The 15,217-nt window shown below is 42.7% G+C and overlaps 1 protein-coding gene across 2 annotated transcripts in view; it reads left to right on the top strand.

Annotated features, from left to right (window-relative positions):
• Nucleotides 1–15,217, top strand: part of PITPNC1 (phosphatidylinositol transfer protein cytoplasmic 1) — a 145,568-nt gene that overhangs the window by 87,881 nt on the left and 42,470 nt on the right. For both annotated transcript variants that reach the window (XM_063120030.1, XM_063120031.1), the window contains exon 4: nt 4,634–4,705. In XM_063120030.1, the coding sequence (XP_062976100.1) occupies nt 4,634–4,705 (72 nt within the window). The remainder of the gene's footprint in view (nt 1–4,633; nt 4,706–15,217) is intronic.

The raw sequence follows: 15,217 nt of genomic DNA, 5'->3' as shown, positions 1-15,217 counted from the left end.
ACGCTGTTATCTTTTGTATTAACCATCTGCAATTGATTGGGTTTTGGCAGTAATCAGAATATATTTTATGCACAGTGACTTGCTTTCAATCAGCATGAATAATGATCATGATGAAGAAGCAACATTTAAAAGAATTTGAGTTTGGTAGTTTTGGGCTATTGTGTAGTTTGCAAGCGAGAAAAATTCTCTCTTGGCATTGTTGTCAATGTAAGGTCAGTAACTTCACAATTTTTACTTACTTCAGTACTATATATGATCAGGCCTAGAATTTGAGATTATTACTTCTTTTCGGTAACAGCCACAAGAAAAATGCTTTATTTTTTAAAAATTGAGTGTGTAAACTGCTGAGAAAACCGACAGTTGATGAATTCTAACTAAAGGCTGAAACATCATGGAAAAATGCTTGTCCATTATATGTGCCTTTGATGGTGAAACCCTGGAGAGACTGTATTAGAAATTCTATACTCAGTCATGAAGCAGAGGCTTCCAAGCTTAGACTAAAATAGATCTATTTACTTTTAAAGTGTTGAAAAGTTTGAGATATATGCAATGAACAAATATCGAACACAACATCTCCCTAGCAGTTCTCTCTCAGGAAATAGTGTATGCTGGCTTGCTTGATTTCTTGAGGGCTAAAGCTGAGTCATTTTCTGATCTACTGTTAAAGAAACTCAGCTGCTCCATTACCTTCCTTACAAGCAACACTTTCTGATAAAACTAGGTTACTGTGCCACATTGGGCATGCCAAAACAGTAGGCTATGCAGGCTGCATTTTAGTTATTGTCTTAACATTTATTGTAACTATTCTACTAATATCAGTGGCAGTAAAAAGGCTAGGGGCATGTCTACACCTTAAGAGTAGGGGGAGGATCGTGGACTTACCTGCTTCCGTGATCCTTCCCCAGTGTCCAAACTGCAGTGAGACATCCCGGAAGTAAGGAGGGACGTCGCAGCTGCCATTTTTTTTCTTTCATTAGAAAAGAGCCACACAGGTGCACAGCAAAAGATACGTTTTTTTGAAAAAACAACCTGTACTCAACCCCCCACAATTCCTGGGATGGTGAAATTGCTGCCCCCACCCCTGAAGGGCACAAAGCCCCCCCAAACAGCTCCATGCCTGGCCCCACTACTCATGGGGAGGAAAGGAGAAGGCGGGACAGGTGCCCACACCAGCTGCGGTCCTCGGAATGATCCCAGGATCACAGCGAAAATTGGGATAACTGTGGGGTGATTATTATCTAAAACTCTAAATGGCTTCCATCAAGGTTATCTGATGGAACAACTCCCTCTGCACGAGCTTCCTTGTGTACTGCATTCAGCGTCTGAAGTCCTGCTCCTTGTTCTTTCACCTTTAGAAGTGCACTTGTGGTGAATGGTAGCAGCACTGGAATGTCCATTCTAGCAAACACAGTTAGTGTGGAAGCAGAGTTAACTGTTTTATTTTTTATATGAAAATGCCTTTCCTACTCTGGAAAAGAGCTGGCTTTATTATTTGACCTGAAATAATTTCCAGTGTTTCTGAATTAATGTCTCTAAAGGGCAGAGCAATGTGGGGATCTTCAGCATCTGTTTGGATTTTCTGTAAAAGATTTCCGCAGCACAGCGAAACGAGGTGAAGCATTACTTTGCTTGGTTGTCCTAGAGGCCATATTTAGATGAAAAGAGTGGAGAAATATTGTTATCTGGCGTAATCTCCAATATTTTTAATTCAGAAGATTGTAATCCTTTCATCCACTTCAGATGCAATTGCTATGGAAAGACTACTATTGTAGCAGTCAGTATAGGCTGACTGGAAAACAAAACACCATGTGTTTTGTATCCTGTGCCTTTAATTCTTTGGCACTTGTCTTGGTTTACTTACATTATACCGTCTTCTTGCTGTTGCTTCAAATTGCTATGGCAACACTAATCAATCATCACACTAAAAATAGCCCTTTTAATTTATTTTTTTATTTTTAAGAGGGCGTCTGTAGTGAATTAAAAATCTAACTTTGGCTATGTGTTTTCCATAGCTGCTTCTCTCTTCTAACTCCATCCAGGGAATACTGACACAAATGTCTTGATAATTAAACTAGTTATCTTCTGCTTTAATTCCATACTCTGCCAACATTGCTCAGCTGAAAATATGGCTACATGCTTGTTACACTGCTCATCTCTCAGTAAGGGTCACTGCCCCCTTCCCCACTGTACATTGCTTGAAAGCCCCTCTCCCTATTGTGTGTTATAGACAATCGGCAGTATCCTACTGTGGATGTCCGCCAGTGGGACTGACTTCTTGTGCAATGGAGTGTCATTGCTTCTTAAAATAATTGGAAACTAGCATTTCCACTCATTTTTGCAACAGTGGAGCTTGCAGAAGGGGGCGCAGACCTCTCTCAGTCTGGAAACAAGTGTTTCTGCTTATTTCGGGGGTTACTTTAGGTAACACTAAAATAAAATGCTAAAGGGACAGTCCTGCTGGCCTAACAGAAGGAGTGGGAGTGCAGCGGCAATATTGGATACTGCCCAATGTATGGATAGGCAAGTATGGAGATGGGTGGGATACAAGGAAAGCAGGGCAATGGCATTTTGTGTCCATAATGTGCCTTTACACTCATGTGTACTAGAGTCAAGATGCATCTGTCCCACCTCTCTGCCCTCACTCAGAGATGTAACTGAGACCAGGTGTGGGCGTGGGGCGAAAATTTGAAGAACAGTTGAGCACATGAATGCACACATGCTTTAAAAGAAAAGCACCCCAACATCTTCTACAAAGGCAAAAATAGGGGGTGCTACCATTGATGGAATTTTAGGAGCAGGGAACAATTTGGAAACAACATTGCCTTAGAATAATTTCTTAGCATTTAATGGATTTGCATCTAGCTTTTTCAATGATTTAATAAACTGGAGTCTTACGATGAAAAGCTAGCTGTTTCCTGTACAAATTTGTTGCATAGTGCAAACTGCATTAAGAATTTTTTAATAATCTCAGAACATTGTTTTCCTTCCTGAGTGTAGCACCTAGCAATCCCCAGAAATGTTGACATGGAAATTAGAAAAATCACACCGGTGAATTGGCAGATCCACAATAGGATACTGCCCATCATTTATAACACACAACAGGTAGAGCGAGAGAGAGAGAAGCTTTTAGAAATAAAGGACATTTACAAATACAATTTTCTGCATTTGAACCCTGAATCTGGTTTTAATACTTGTATAAATAAATATGCTGTCACTTAAGGAAAAAGCATAATTTTCTGTAATGAACAACCCAGCTCTCTGTGCAATGCATAAACAGTTTCCTAGCTCTGCCAAAGCACAGTGTCAATTACTGAGTGAATGTGATGAATCTCAAAACAAATTCTGTTACTTGTATTGAAATCTAGACTCAGATGAGTACTGTTGAAAGCTGATGAGCGTTCATCCACAATGTCTGTAAGGGATGGGGGAGCTCAGTTACTAACAGTAAGAGCTTTAAGCTAATACATGCTGGAATTTTGGCTTATGAGCCCTCAACTTTTGCCTTCAGCCCCACCCACCACTGGAATGCAGCCCCTGAGAGCTTCTCTGAAATGGAATTCTGCCCTCGGGTTGAAAGAGCTTCTGCACCATTGCTGTGGAGCATTTTCGCTGGTGGAACAGGGCAGGAGGTGATCTTCACTACTGCAGTGCCCTTATGTCCCCTGAAATTTGCTCAGGAGGTGTGTGGTTCCTTTTAGAACAGCGTGGGAGGTGGTGTTGAAGGATGCAGTGGATGTGGTAATTTGTGAAAATAGCTTTCCCACCAGTGGGAGCATCCTGAGCGGAATTCTGCTCAGGAAGTGGTCCCATCGGCAGGAGGAAACCCTGGATCCAACCCATAATTATAATGTTTCTCTGGAACATAGGGAACTGCCTCATACAGGGTTGGACTGTTTGCCCATCTAAGGCAGTATTATCAACTGCAAGCGGCAGCAGCTTAATGTGAGGAAGCAGAAACCTTTTGAGTGCAAAGCAGTTTTTCTGTCACTGAGCTATGGTTCCTCCCCAGCAAACTAGCATTTCAGCAAGATTCCAGATTGCAACACACTGCACTCTATTTGAAATATTTCCATTTAACTTATATATATGGGTAGTATCCCTATTTTGTATTTTAAAGTGTTGAAATCTGCTTTGTGAGGGTCTTTCCTCTGAAAGTGGGCTAGAAACCACCACCACTACCATCATCATCACAACTCATTCTAGTTTATTGACCATAAACTAGATTAATGCAAAAAATTCTTCAAATGTATGAACATGTCCAACAAAGGCTGGGAAACAGTGTCTGCTGTGAAATGATTCTCAGGGCTAAAAAATTCCCGGCAGGAATTCCACATTGGCCACCCTTCCTGTGACCTGCTCCAGCCTTCTAGAGCTTTTGTACCTAAAAAATATAATGCTGACTCCCCAGAATAGGAGGTCAGTTTATTCGGTTTCTTCCTACTGTTTTTGAAGCATGGTGTTCTGAAAGGGTCGGTCCAAAAACACAGTTTCTCTTGATACCTAAGATGGAGGCTGGTGAATTACTTCCTGTCATGTTATAAAAAAATAATAAAGATATAAAAAGTAATGGAGATATGAACTAGTAAAGTCATTCATGGTTGCAGCTGTTCTGATAAGTTTATTTTCTTTGCAGTGTTCATTTTTGCCTAAATTCTCCATTCACATAGAGACAAAATATGAGGACAACAAAGGAAGCAATGATAATGTAAGTATGAGCTCTTCTTCAAAATTAAACTAAAATGTGTTTAAAAGTTTCCATCACATACACAGCAAGCATATGGTTAAGAACATAAGAACATAAGAAGTACCATGCTGGATAAAACCACGGGTCTATCTAGTCCAGTACTCTGTTCACACAGTGACCAACCAGTTGTCAACCAGGGACCAACAAAGCAGGACATGGCGCAACAGCACCCTCCCACCCATGTTCAGGCTTACTGCCTCGAATACTGAAGGGTTTTGGTATTGATCCTGTACAAGTTTTCCTTATGTAACTTCGCTTCAAAAAGAGTATGATTTATATTTTATATATAGTACAGATACAGGTTAGACCCTTCTCCACATACACACACCTTTCTAGAATGAAGATGGTGAGGAGTGTGCCCAGGCTGGTACTCTACTACAGGTCACAGTGCTCACCACCACCATTAGCTGGCTGTTGATCCAAGGAAACATAGACCTTTTGTCGAGATGTAATGTAAATAGGAGTCTTCAGGCTTATAGAAATCCTGAGTGCTCAGGAAAGTCACAGGATTTAAAAAAGTTTTCAGAAAACCTTCTTGAAGGGAAAACAGCAAGGAGATTTGTGGCACCTTAAAGATGAACAAATAAATACATCTGTGACATAAGCATCCTTGGCCAGAGAACATTTAAGCTGCAATCCTATACCTGGTTCCCTGGGAGCAAGCTCCATTGAACTCACTGGGATTTACATCTGAATAGACATATGTAAGATTTCACTGTTAGATACATGAAGCAGATAGATATGCGACGAATACATAAAGAAGACAGGAAGACAAAAATGGACAAAGTGAGGCCAAAAAATGAAGTAATGCAAGAGATGGTTGAATTGGAATAGCATAGCAAGATGAATGCTGAAAATCAGGGTGGGCAATTTGTGGTCTTCCAGATGTTTTGGCCTACAACTCCTCTCACCATTGGCTATGCTGGCTAGGGCTGATGGGAGTTGTAAGCCAAAGCATCTGGAGGGTCACAAGTTGCCCACCCCTTATGTAAATTAACAAGTTGATAAAGGTTTTCCTATGGCATTTAATTGAAATAGGCATTGAATTTTAATTTTATTTATTGAATCTGTAGCTTTAAACTATTATACGTATGTGAACTGCCTGTCTCTAGATGAACTGACACTGTTCCTCAGATAGCCTATAATCTGGGATTGTAGTGGTGGGGGTAGCATTTGTTTTATGTAGCAAATTTGTCAGCTTTAACTGTTATAGTTCTGTTTTTTAAAACTCAGTATATAGTAGCTGTGCACCATGGCTGCCATTTACCCTAGTAAGATGTGTTTCTTGTTAACCCAATATTCTCTCATGAGCAGTTAAGAAGCCCCTGAAAGGAAAGAAGAGGATAGTAGAAATATGATAATGTGTTTGTTCTAAACACAGAAAAGTAGATATAAATCTAAATAATTGTAACTAGATTTACAATCTACTGTGCTTCCTGATGAGGGTTTTATCACATAATCGCCTGCCTCATTTACAGAATTTTAGTGTGTGTGTGTGACAGTTTCTTACTCCTGTGTTTTCTCTCCACTTCTTACCACAAAAAAATCCCGTTAAGGAGGAAAAGATGGACTAGTTGCCTTCTCATTGGTAGTGCTAGGAGCCCTCTGTCTGGAAGCATTTCTAGTTTGTACCTAGATTTATAGTCTTCCACAGTTTGACTTATTATGTACAGCCCAATTCCACTCCCCTACAGAATAGTATATTCTCTTATTTCTGACCGTGCCTAAGGACCAAAATACAAATCAATGATGAAAAGGCTGATGCCAAATATATCAAAATTTCGACTTCCTATCTGTAATGCCAGAAATGTATTGGTGGGATCCAGGGCTTAACTGAGCTCTGGTATCTGCAAACAGAGCTTAAGGATTGCCAAAAAACCCAAATTACAGGGAATTTAAAGGAGCAATGCTCTGGCTTGAAATCTCAGACTGGGGTGTGGTGGAATGGTTTCAGAGTAGGTCTTTGTCATCTTCTCTGGCAATCCCTCAGAGGAAAAACTGTTTTGGATAGTCTGGGGCCTAATTCAAGTTCTGAGAAGCCTGAGCTCTCCTACTGGGATTCAGAGCCTAGTGATTAATTGTCCTCTTGAGAGAGAGAGAGAGAGAGAGAGAGAGAGAAAGTTTAGTAAATTCTACTTCAGACTCCAAGGCTGAAGGTTGCTAGACGAGGCGTTAGCATGGTGTGAGGCCCGGTCTCCCTCCTGTGCATCCAGATGACGCACAGGGGATTCTGGGGTCAGGCCGGGCTAATGCCTCCCTTAAGCCGGGATAAGCGAATTCGCTTATGGCCCAGCTTTTCCACAGCCCCGGGCTGAGTCCGGGGCTGCGGACGTCTAGCAGGGTCCATGGCTTTTCCAGGCTGCATCGGGCCGGGGGGGGGGAATCACGGGGGGAGGAGAGATAGGGGCCGGGGAAAGGCCGGACCCGGCAGGGGAGAGGGGAGGAAGAAGGATGGGGGACAGGGCACGGACATGGCGGACGGGGGAAGAAGGATGGGGGACAGGGCACGGACATGGCGGATGGGGAAGAAGGACGGGGGACAGGGCATCGGGGAGGGGAGGAAGAAGGACGGGGGACAGGGCATCGGGGAGGGGGGAAGAAGGACGGGGGACAGGGCATCGGGGAGGGGGGAAGGACAGGGGACAGGGCATCGGGGTGGGGAGGAAGAAGGAGGGGGAACAGGGCATCGGGGAGGGGGGAAGAAGGACGGGGGACAGGGCATCGGGGAGGGGGGAAGAAGGACGGGGGACAGGGCATCGGGGAGGGGGAGAAGAAGGACGGGGATCAGGGCATCGGGGAGGGGGGGAAGAAGGATGGGGGACAGGGCATCGGGGAGGGGGGAAGAAGGACGGGGGACAGGGCCTCGGGGAGGGGGGGAAGAAGGACTGGGGACAGGGCATCGGAGAGGGGGGGAAGAAGGACGGGGGACAGGGCATCGGGGAGGACGGGCGAGCAAGCGGCCAGGAGGGCCATCAGGCATTGTGTGTGGGGGGGAATCAGGGGCAGGAAGAGCAGGGACCATATATTTATTTTAAAAAACACTTACCTTCTCTGGCGGTGCGCTCCTGCGCACATGGCCCTTTAACCCTAAACAAAAATGGCGGATGCGACGGGGCTTCCCCTTGCCCCGTCACATTTTACGTGTGGAAAAGGGTGACGTACGCGCTAGCTGTAGCGCGCTGTCGCCCCGACTCCCGGCTGGATTATCCAGTAGGTCTAGCAAGGCCCCAAGTCTGGTGAATTTGGAAGCTGTGAGACCTGAACAGGCAGTCGTGGCTTGCAGTTAGAGTCTGAGCAGTGGATAACAGAGGGATGGGTTTAGAGAATGTCACAACAGTAACCATCTGATGGACGTTTAATTAAATTGAAGCCATACCTTTTTACAAACTGTATAAATGTTATTCCTCACACTTATGCCCTTTATGAAGCTCAGGACTGTGTATCCCATTTTATTCGTACAACAACCCTGTGAGGTAGATTAGGCTTAGATATAGTTACTGCCTAGTGAGTGCCATGGTTGAATGAGGATTTTAACTGAAGTCTTCCCAGTTCATGCCAAACATATTATCTACGGCAGCCGTTTAATTCTCACAGAAACAACATGATGAATAGAATAGAACCGTGAGTTTGCAAACATTATATTCCTTTTCTACATAGATCTTCTACATAGATCTTTGACAACTTTCTGCAAGAGATGTCAGTTAATAATTATGCTTTCTGGAGTGTGTCACAAAGCAATTAGGGTAGCAAACTTTGAACAGTACATTAATATAGCTTTAGCTGATTGATGAGTAGGGCATACATTTAATCAGGGCATACTTTCTTTTAGGCTGCTTTTGATGGTGTGTTATAATAATGAGAATGAAAAGCCTCAGCTAACGTGGCCTGGCTTGCTACGAACTAGCTTTATATCTTCAGAGGATAGCCATGTTGGTGTATTGTGATAAAACAACAAGGAGTCTTATGGCATCTTAAAGGCTAACAGATTCATCGTGGCACCTTTACGACTGTTTATTGCGGGACAGACGCAAAGTGTTGGATTTAAACTGGGCCACTTTTATTCAAGATCTGCAAAGGGTATCCTATCGGGCATCAAGTCTGGCCTGCATACAGATCTTTCTATGTAAAGGGCTTTCTTGGCCCAGCGGGTGGCGCTCAGCTGTTCGCCGCCCTACTGTCCGTCCCCTGATGGGGTAGGGAGACCTTCCTTTGTCACCCGCAAACCATGCCCCCAGGCTCAAGGTGGGTGAGAGAGGTCGGCCTCAGAGGCCTCCTTATCCCCCAGCCCGGCCACAAGGCTCAACACTGGGAGCCCTCGGGAATCACCTATCACTGGAACAGTGCCCAGGAATGCTCGCCATTCAAATCCCTCTGGATGCCCGTCCCTACCTGCCATGGATTAGAAGTGACCAAATTAGCTCGCAGCCAAATTGACCTAGTTATGCTCCCAGACTGTCTTACAGTGTGGAGTAGGTGAAACAACTCATGTCCAATTCAGAATGTGAGCAAAAAATTCCTACTTGCCCCCCTAATGGCGACCAGGAAGCTCACACTGCCTACAGGGAGGGAGGGAGGGAGCCGCGAAAGCGAGAAGGTCTGAGAGGGGTAAGCGGCCGGTTTTTATACGGCGTAAAACCCCTCCCCAACCCAGTGGCACAAAATCATGCCCAATACAAGATGGGCACGTCTCTCCCTTGCCCCGCCCGCAAATCCCTCCCCATGCCCAGGCTTTGCCGGGCATGGCAGAATGGGCATTGTGGCATAAGCTTTCGTGGACGTCTGATGAAGTGGGTCTATTCTTTAAAAGCTTATGCCACTATGAGTGGTAGCCTGTAATGCGTCACAAGACTCTTCACTGTTTTTGGCAATGTCAGATAACTGATACACTAGATTACTACATGAGTACGTTCTGCTACAAGGACCATCTTATATAGAGAGGTTTGGCTTTGTCATCAGTAAAGCAATATTCTTAGAAGCAATTGGCAAAAGCTATATCCATCTTTAAATCTGCAGATTATTTTCTTCTACAAACACAATTTAGATACGTAACTCTTAAAATGCTGATCCATTAGAAGTTGGATATAAAAACCACTACAGATAATGAAAATAATATATGTTAATGCACTCCTTGGCCTCTTTAGAGGGGAGATTTTTTAAATTAGTATTTCAAAACTGACCATGTATCAAGTGGAAACAGGCAGTTTTTCTAGCGTATATATCCCTGATACAGATGAATAATGACAATGGCCTTTGACAAATTAATAGCTAGAGAATACTAAAGCGAGCTGGATAATAGCAGATGGATTTTGCCTTGCATGTGAAGCTGCACTAAATTGGAGAATTTACCTAAAATTAGGAAATTCTTATGGATATACATTCTCAAAAAATAATACTATTGTATATGGCCTATGTTCAAATATATAGCTTTGTCAGTATTTTAAAAAACTTTTCTTAATGTGTCATAGCAGAACAAAAAAAACAAAAGATTACTTCTCATTTCAGATTATATTCACAGTTCGGAATATAAATGCAGCCAAACTAGGGAAGTTCTTACCAAGCATAACAGCAGAAAGATTAATAATCCTTTGCAGAGAAGAGAAATGGTTTAGATAAAGTCCCAAAGAAAACAAGTCAATCAGAGTATCTTTTATAACGTTGCTAACTGGTTTAGACAAGTTCTTTTGCTCATTAACAAAGGATATAAATGGATACCAATTTTTATTAAAAAATAGTCTCCTTTAACAAGTCCATTAGCCAACCAGCTTTGCTGTGTGACCTTCTTCAGAGCAGATTTTAATGGCCATTTTTGCTACATTATGTCCCATGTTTATGAGTGAGTGCTCTGTCCAAAGCCCTTTTTCTATGCAATATTGAACACTTCAGTAGATTTCTGTCAAATCCAGCAATAGTACATTATGCTGCAGATGCCAACCCCTTTCCCTTGTTTGAACCCTGAAATATTATAACTTCAAAGCTGGCCCAGTTCAGGTTGCTTGCTCTTCAACTATCAGGGTGTTTATAAAATCAATTATCTAATAGATCTGAAACCAATTTGTCCATATCACTCCATAAGCTGTGATGCTGACGATTGCTGGGTTTGCATAATCACTGCAACCCACTGTGGCTTATTTGCAGTGCATGCTGGTGTCAATTTTGAATATTCAGTCATCGGGGTGGGTTCCATGATATGCCATGTCTTCTCATCCCAGGCTGCAGGAGCTGTTAGAGGGGAAAACAACACTCAAATAACCCATGGTCTGTTGTAGGATTATTTGAAGGCTTTACCCCCTACCAACAATACTGCTGCCGGGCGTCATCCAACATGGCAAACCATGGCAATCCCCTGCTGGAGGTTGAATATTCAAAATGGCCACCGGCACACACTGCAGCCCACTGTGGCTTAAATAAGTCACAGTGGGCTGTGGTGATCATGTGAACTGGCCCAATGGATTGCCCTTACTATAAAGTTTGCATCACCTAAAAATACTAGAGAATGTCCATCTCTCAATGTGTGCTTGTTTAGACAAATCTACAAATAGCAGGTGCTTCACCAAAAGAAATAGAGGGGAAATCGATCCAGAGGGAGAGGTGGGTAAGAAATAAATAAATATATTATTTATTAAATCCATCACTAGCGCTGGCTTACCTGCCCACCTTTCCATACATGCATCATTGGGTGGACACGATACTGATGGGAGAGAACCAGTATCCCAATCAAAATTAGCTACAATTTCTGCATGAATACAGTGCTGATCACACCAATTTTGGGCTTAAAGGTCAATTGGCTCAACTGAAATGCAACATCTTCATCTCTTACTTCGGGGGCTCCTCATCAACCTAATTTAGTGTTATGATAAAGGGGAGATCTGCTAGCTTTTTTGCTTTAGTGAATGCAGGAATTAATTAGTTAATTAATTTGTTGGGGGAGGTTAAATATTAAGATAGAGCCATACTAGAATGGTTTGAAAATAAACATTCAGCTTTGGAGAAATTGTTTTTCTTGATAGCTGCTATCCTCCCCAAATGATGGGAAAGAAAGTTTTGCCCATTGTTTGAGATTGTATTCGGTTTTAAAAAAAGGTGGGGGGGAGAAAAAAAGGAGTCCAAAACAGAGCTTTTGCAGTGAGGACAGTTGTTTTTTTAAAAAAATATGCACCTGTCTATTTGATATGTACCATGAGCTGATTTCTCTATAATTCTGTTGATGATTATATGCTCTGCTCATGTCAGATGGAAGCACAGGAATTCAGATTAATAAAAATGTCTATTTGTAGGCCTACTATTTTCCTATAGCTCTATATTAGGAGCGGCATGTCAGTCTTTTAGAATGGGGGAAGGGGCAAAGCTGGAAAATCACCAAATGATTGGGACGTGGAAGAAAGCGGAAACCATCTGGTGACATGGGGAAAGGATTGTGGCTCTCTGGGAAATCCCGGAGGGCTGGATTTGGGAACCCAGGAGAGTGGGAGGCTCAACACCCTGCTATAATGGAATCCACCATCTATCCAGTATAAACCATCTATCCAGTATATCAGCTGACATGCAGTGCAAAATAAAACCATTTAGGACACAATCTGTTGCGATGCTCATGAACTTGGTCAAGGAACTCCGTTGTGACCTGTTATCTGTGGATCTTTATTGGGACTGTAAAGGCTTATAGCTCATTATTGGAATGACTGCAATAAAAGGTTTTACTGAGACTTGTGCCTCTCCATCAGGAAGTCAAGTACTGACACAATCCTATGCATGTAGGAATTTGTTCTGTCTAAACATGCATAGGATTGTGTCCTTAGTCTACTTGCAAGGAAGGCTAGGAAATTCTTTTCTGTTCTGATTGAGCCGTGTAACCGGCTCCACATCTGGCCTCTGCATCTTCTTGATCTTATTCAAGTTTCTATGACATGGACAGACATGTAGCAGCTGGTTTTGGTGCTAGACCTCTTTGCATTCCTCAGTGTTATCCATACCTAGGGAGCAGCTTATTAATCAAAACCACAAGGAATTAGACCATGTTCCCTACTTCTTCAAATTCTGAAATGTTCAGGACCCGCAGGTTCAAACAACATGTTTTCCACTTTGAGCTGCAGCTCCCAGAATTGCCGGTGTCTGCAGCCCTAGATTCATAGCAGTATCAGCAAAATGATTTATTTTAGAGGCTACAATCCAGTTTGCACATCAAAACGGAAAATTGTGGGTTATTTAATGGTGCCAGCAAGCTGCTTCCGCTTTCTGATTACCCCGATCGGAAGTTGTGAGTATAATGTGCGAATCCAACAATTAACACACACTGTCATGTCTAGCCCTGCTCCCCCTGGGTTGGACGAAGGTGATCAATCAGACTCTGAAGTAGGGAGTCAGCGCCAGAAACAGGCCAGCCTGTACCAGTGGGGGAGAAAGCTCTCACGGGCTCTTCACCTGCTGGGAGTGAACTCTCTCCAGAGCTTATCTTGTCAAGGGCAAATAATACACAGTCAGTGGGAAGCCAATATACTTCTGAAGGAGAGAGCACTGAGAGGTTAGCTGATCCTAGAGTACGCTGCCGACTAAAACAGGCGGAGCAAACGGAAGGCGAGAGGAAGTTGGCCTGGCTCGCATCTCATCAGAAGCTGCCTCAGATCTAGTCTCTCTGAAGTTAAATGCTAGCTTTGGGAGATTTGCTAGCTTTTTTGCTTTAGTGAATGCAGGAATTTAATTAGTTAATTAATTTGTTGGTGGAGGTTAGATATTGAATTTAGCCTAATGGTTGGTTAGTTTCCATCAGTAAGCGTTGGATCATCATACATGAAATAACCTGCTACCATAAAATAAGCTGAACTGCTGAACCCTTTTCTTCTGGGAAAAATGTTCACCTGCATAAAACGATTTTTTTTCTATAATCAATTTTAAAATAAAATTTGCATTGAGTTGGCCAAGTTAGAAATGCAAGAAAGCTGAGGTTTTGCAATGGAAATGCTGACACAAGGGTCTCTTGTTGGATGCTTCTGTATTAGGTTGAATAAAACACAATAGTTCTGGGTTAATGCCAGTCCACAAAGATTAGAATCACAAGTTGGAACTCGTTGGCCTCCTGCCATATATTACCCTACTTTTCAGTTTTTGTAAAGCAGAAGAGGTTAAAGAAAACCATCCTTAATTACTTATTTGCACTGCTCTCATCAAAATACCCACAATATACAGCCAGTGATTTATACAAAGGAACATCATAACCTCCAATAACCTTACGTTTTCACTTGTTTAAAATGTGTAAACATTATTGCCTTTCTGCCTTTGTTGTTCTCCTCCAGTGCTAGGCATGGTTACTTGCCCAGCAGCAAAGCTCTAGTACATATCCATGGTTGCATTTTGATAGCAGGCTAAGTGCAGTTTGAACAGATGACCACAGGCTGTTAACCAGCAACAATGAAGAGACCGATACTTGGACATTTACAACCTATCCTGTGCATGTTTACTCAGAAGTAACTGAGATCAGTTAGACTTTTGCCTAATAGGTGTACTTAGGACTGCCAGAAACAAAAAAAATACTTTCTTAGAAAAATGAACTTTTAAACAGTATTTGTTTCTAAGGAATTTGGCTAAATGTACAGTCTATATTTCTCCTCAATGTTAATCCTTAAGCAGTGGTCCTGCTTAAGCAGTGGGCTCACCGTGGGTTAATTTACCTGCAGGGGCTGTCGTGTTGTGGCACCTGCCCATAGGCATCATTTTTGCACGTGGTCCTTCAGTTTGCCATGGCTTGTTATGTCATGCAAAACCAGGCAGCAGGAGTTGTTTGAAAGCTAGACAACCCTCAAAAGAAGCCCTAAAACAAGCTATGGGTCATTTGAGGGCTGTCTAACCCTCAAAGAACCCTTGCCACCTGAGTTCGCACAAACTTCAGCAAGCCAGGCACCTCTCGGCACCATGCAAAAATGATGCCTGCAGGCATTCAATGTGATGCAACAACCTCAGTGGGTGAATTAAGCCATGGTGGGCTGTCAAGACACACAATCATTGTGTTATTCACTTGGGAGAGATTTGGCTAAACTGGCTGAAAAGTTATTTTGTAACTTATGATGCAGTTTTCAAAAACTATTCTTGCCCATGTTTGAATCACTAGCAAGGCCCACTTTGTCAAAGGAAATCGATTTTTTTGCTTTGCAAAATGTCTGTAGAACTATTAATTGCAGTATGTATTTTTCTTGCCTTTGGGAATACCATTGCAATACTGCGATAAAAGCTTGAGACAGAGGCGATAGTATTGTTGTGAGCTGTGCTATTGACCATGTTATTAATTGCCTACTTTCAAATGCTACAAACTTGGATTCTCCCCCTCCCCCTCCCAATAGATGTATGTGAAAGAAAGTAGATTAATATCAGTGTCATGTCTACCCTTGCTTCCCCTGGGTTGGAAGAAGGTGTTTCAGGTGATCTATCAGAATTAGACACTAAAGTAGAGGAGTTGGCGCCAGAAACAGGCCATCCTGTACCAGTGGG

This window comes from Elgaria multicarinata, chromosome 3 (genome assembly GCF_023053635.1).
Source record: "Elgaria multicarinata webbii isolate HBS135686 ecotype San Diego chromosome 3, rElgMul1.1.pri, whole genome shotgun sequence".
Taxonomy (NCBI): domain Eukaryota; kingdom Metazoa; phylum Chordata; class Lepidosauria; order Squamata; family Anguidae; genus Elgaria; species Elgaria multicarinata.
The sequence above is the reverse complement of the archived record's forward strand: the minus strand, read 5'-3'. Positions and strand labels throughout refer to the sequence as shown.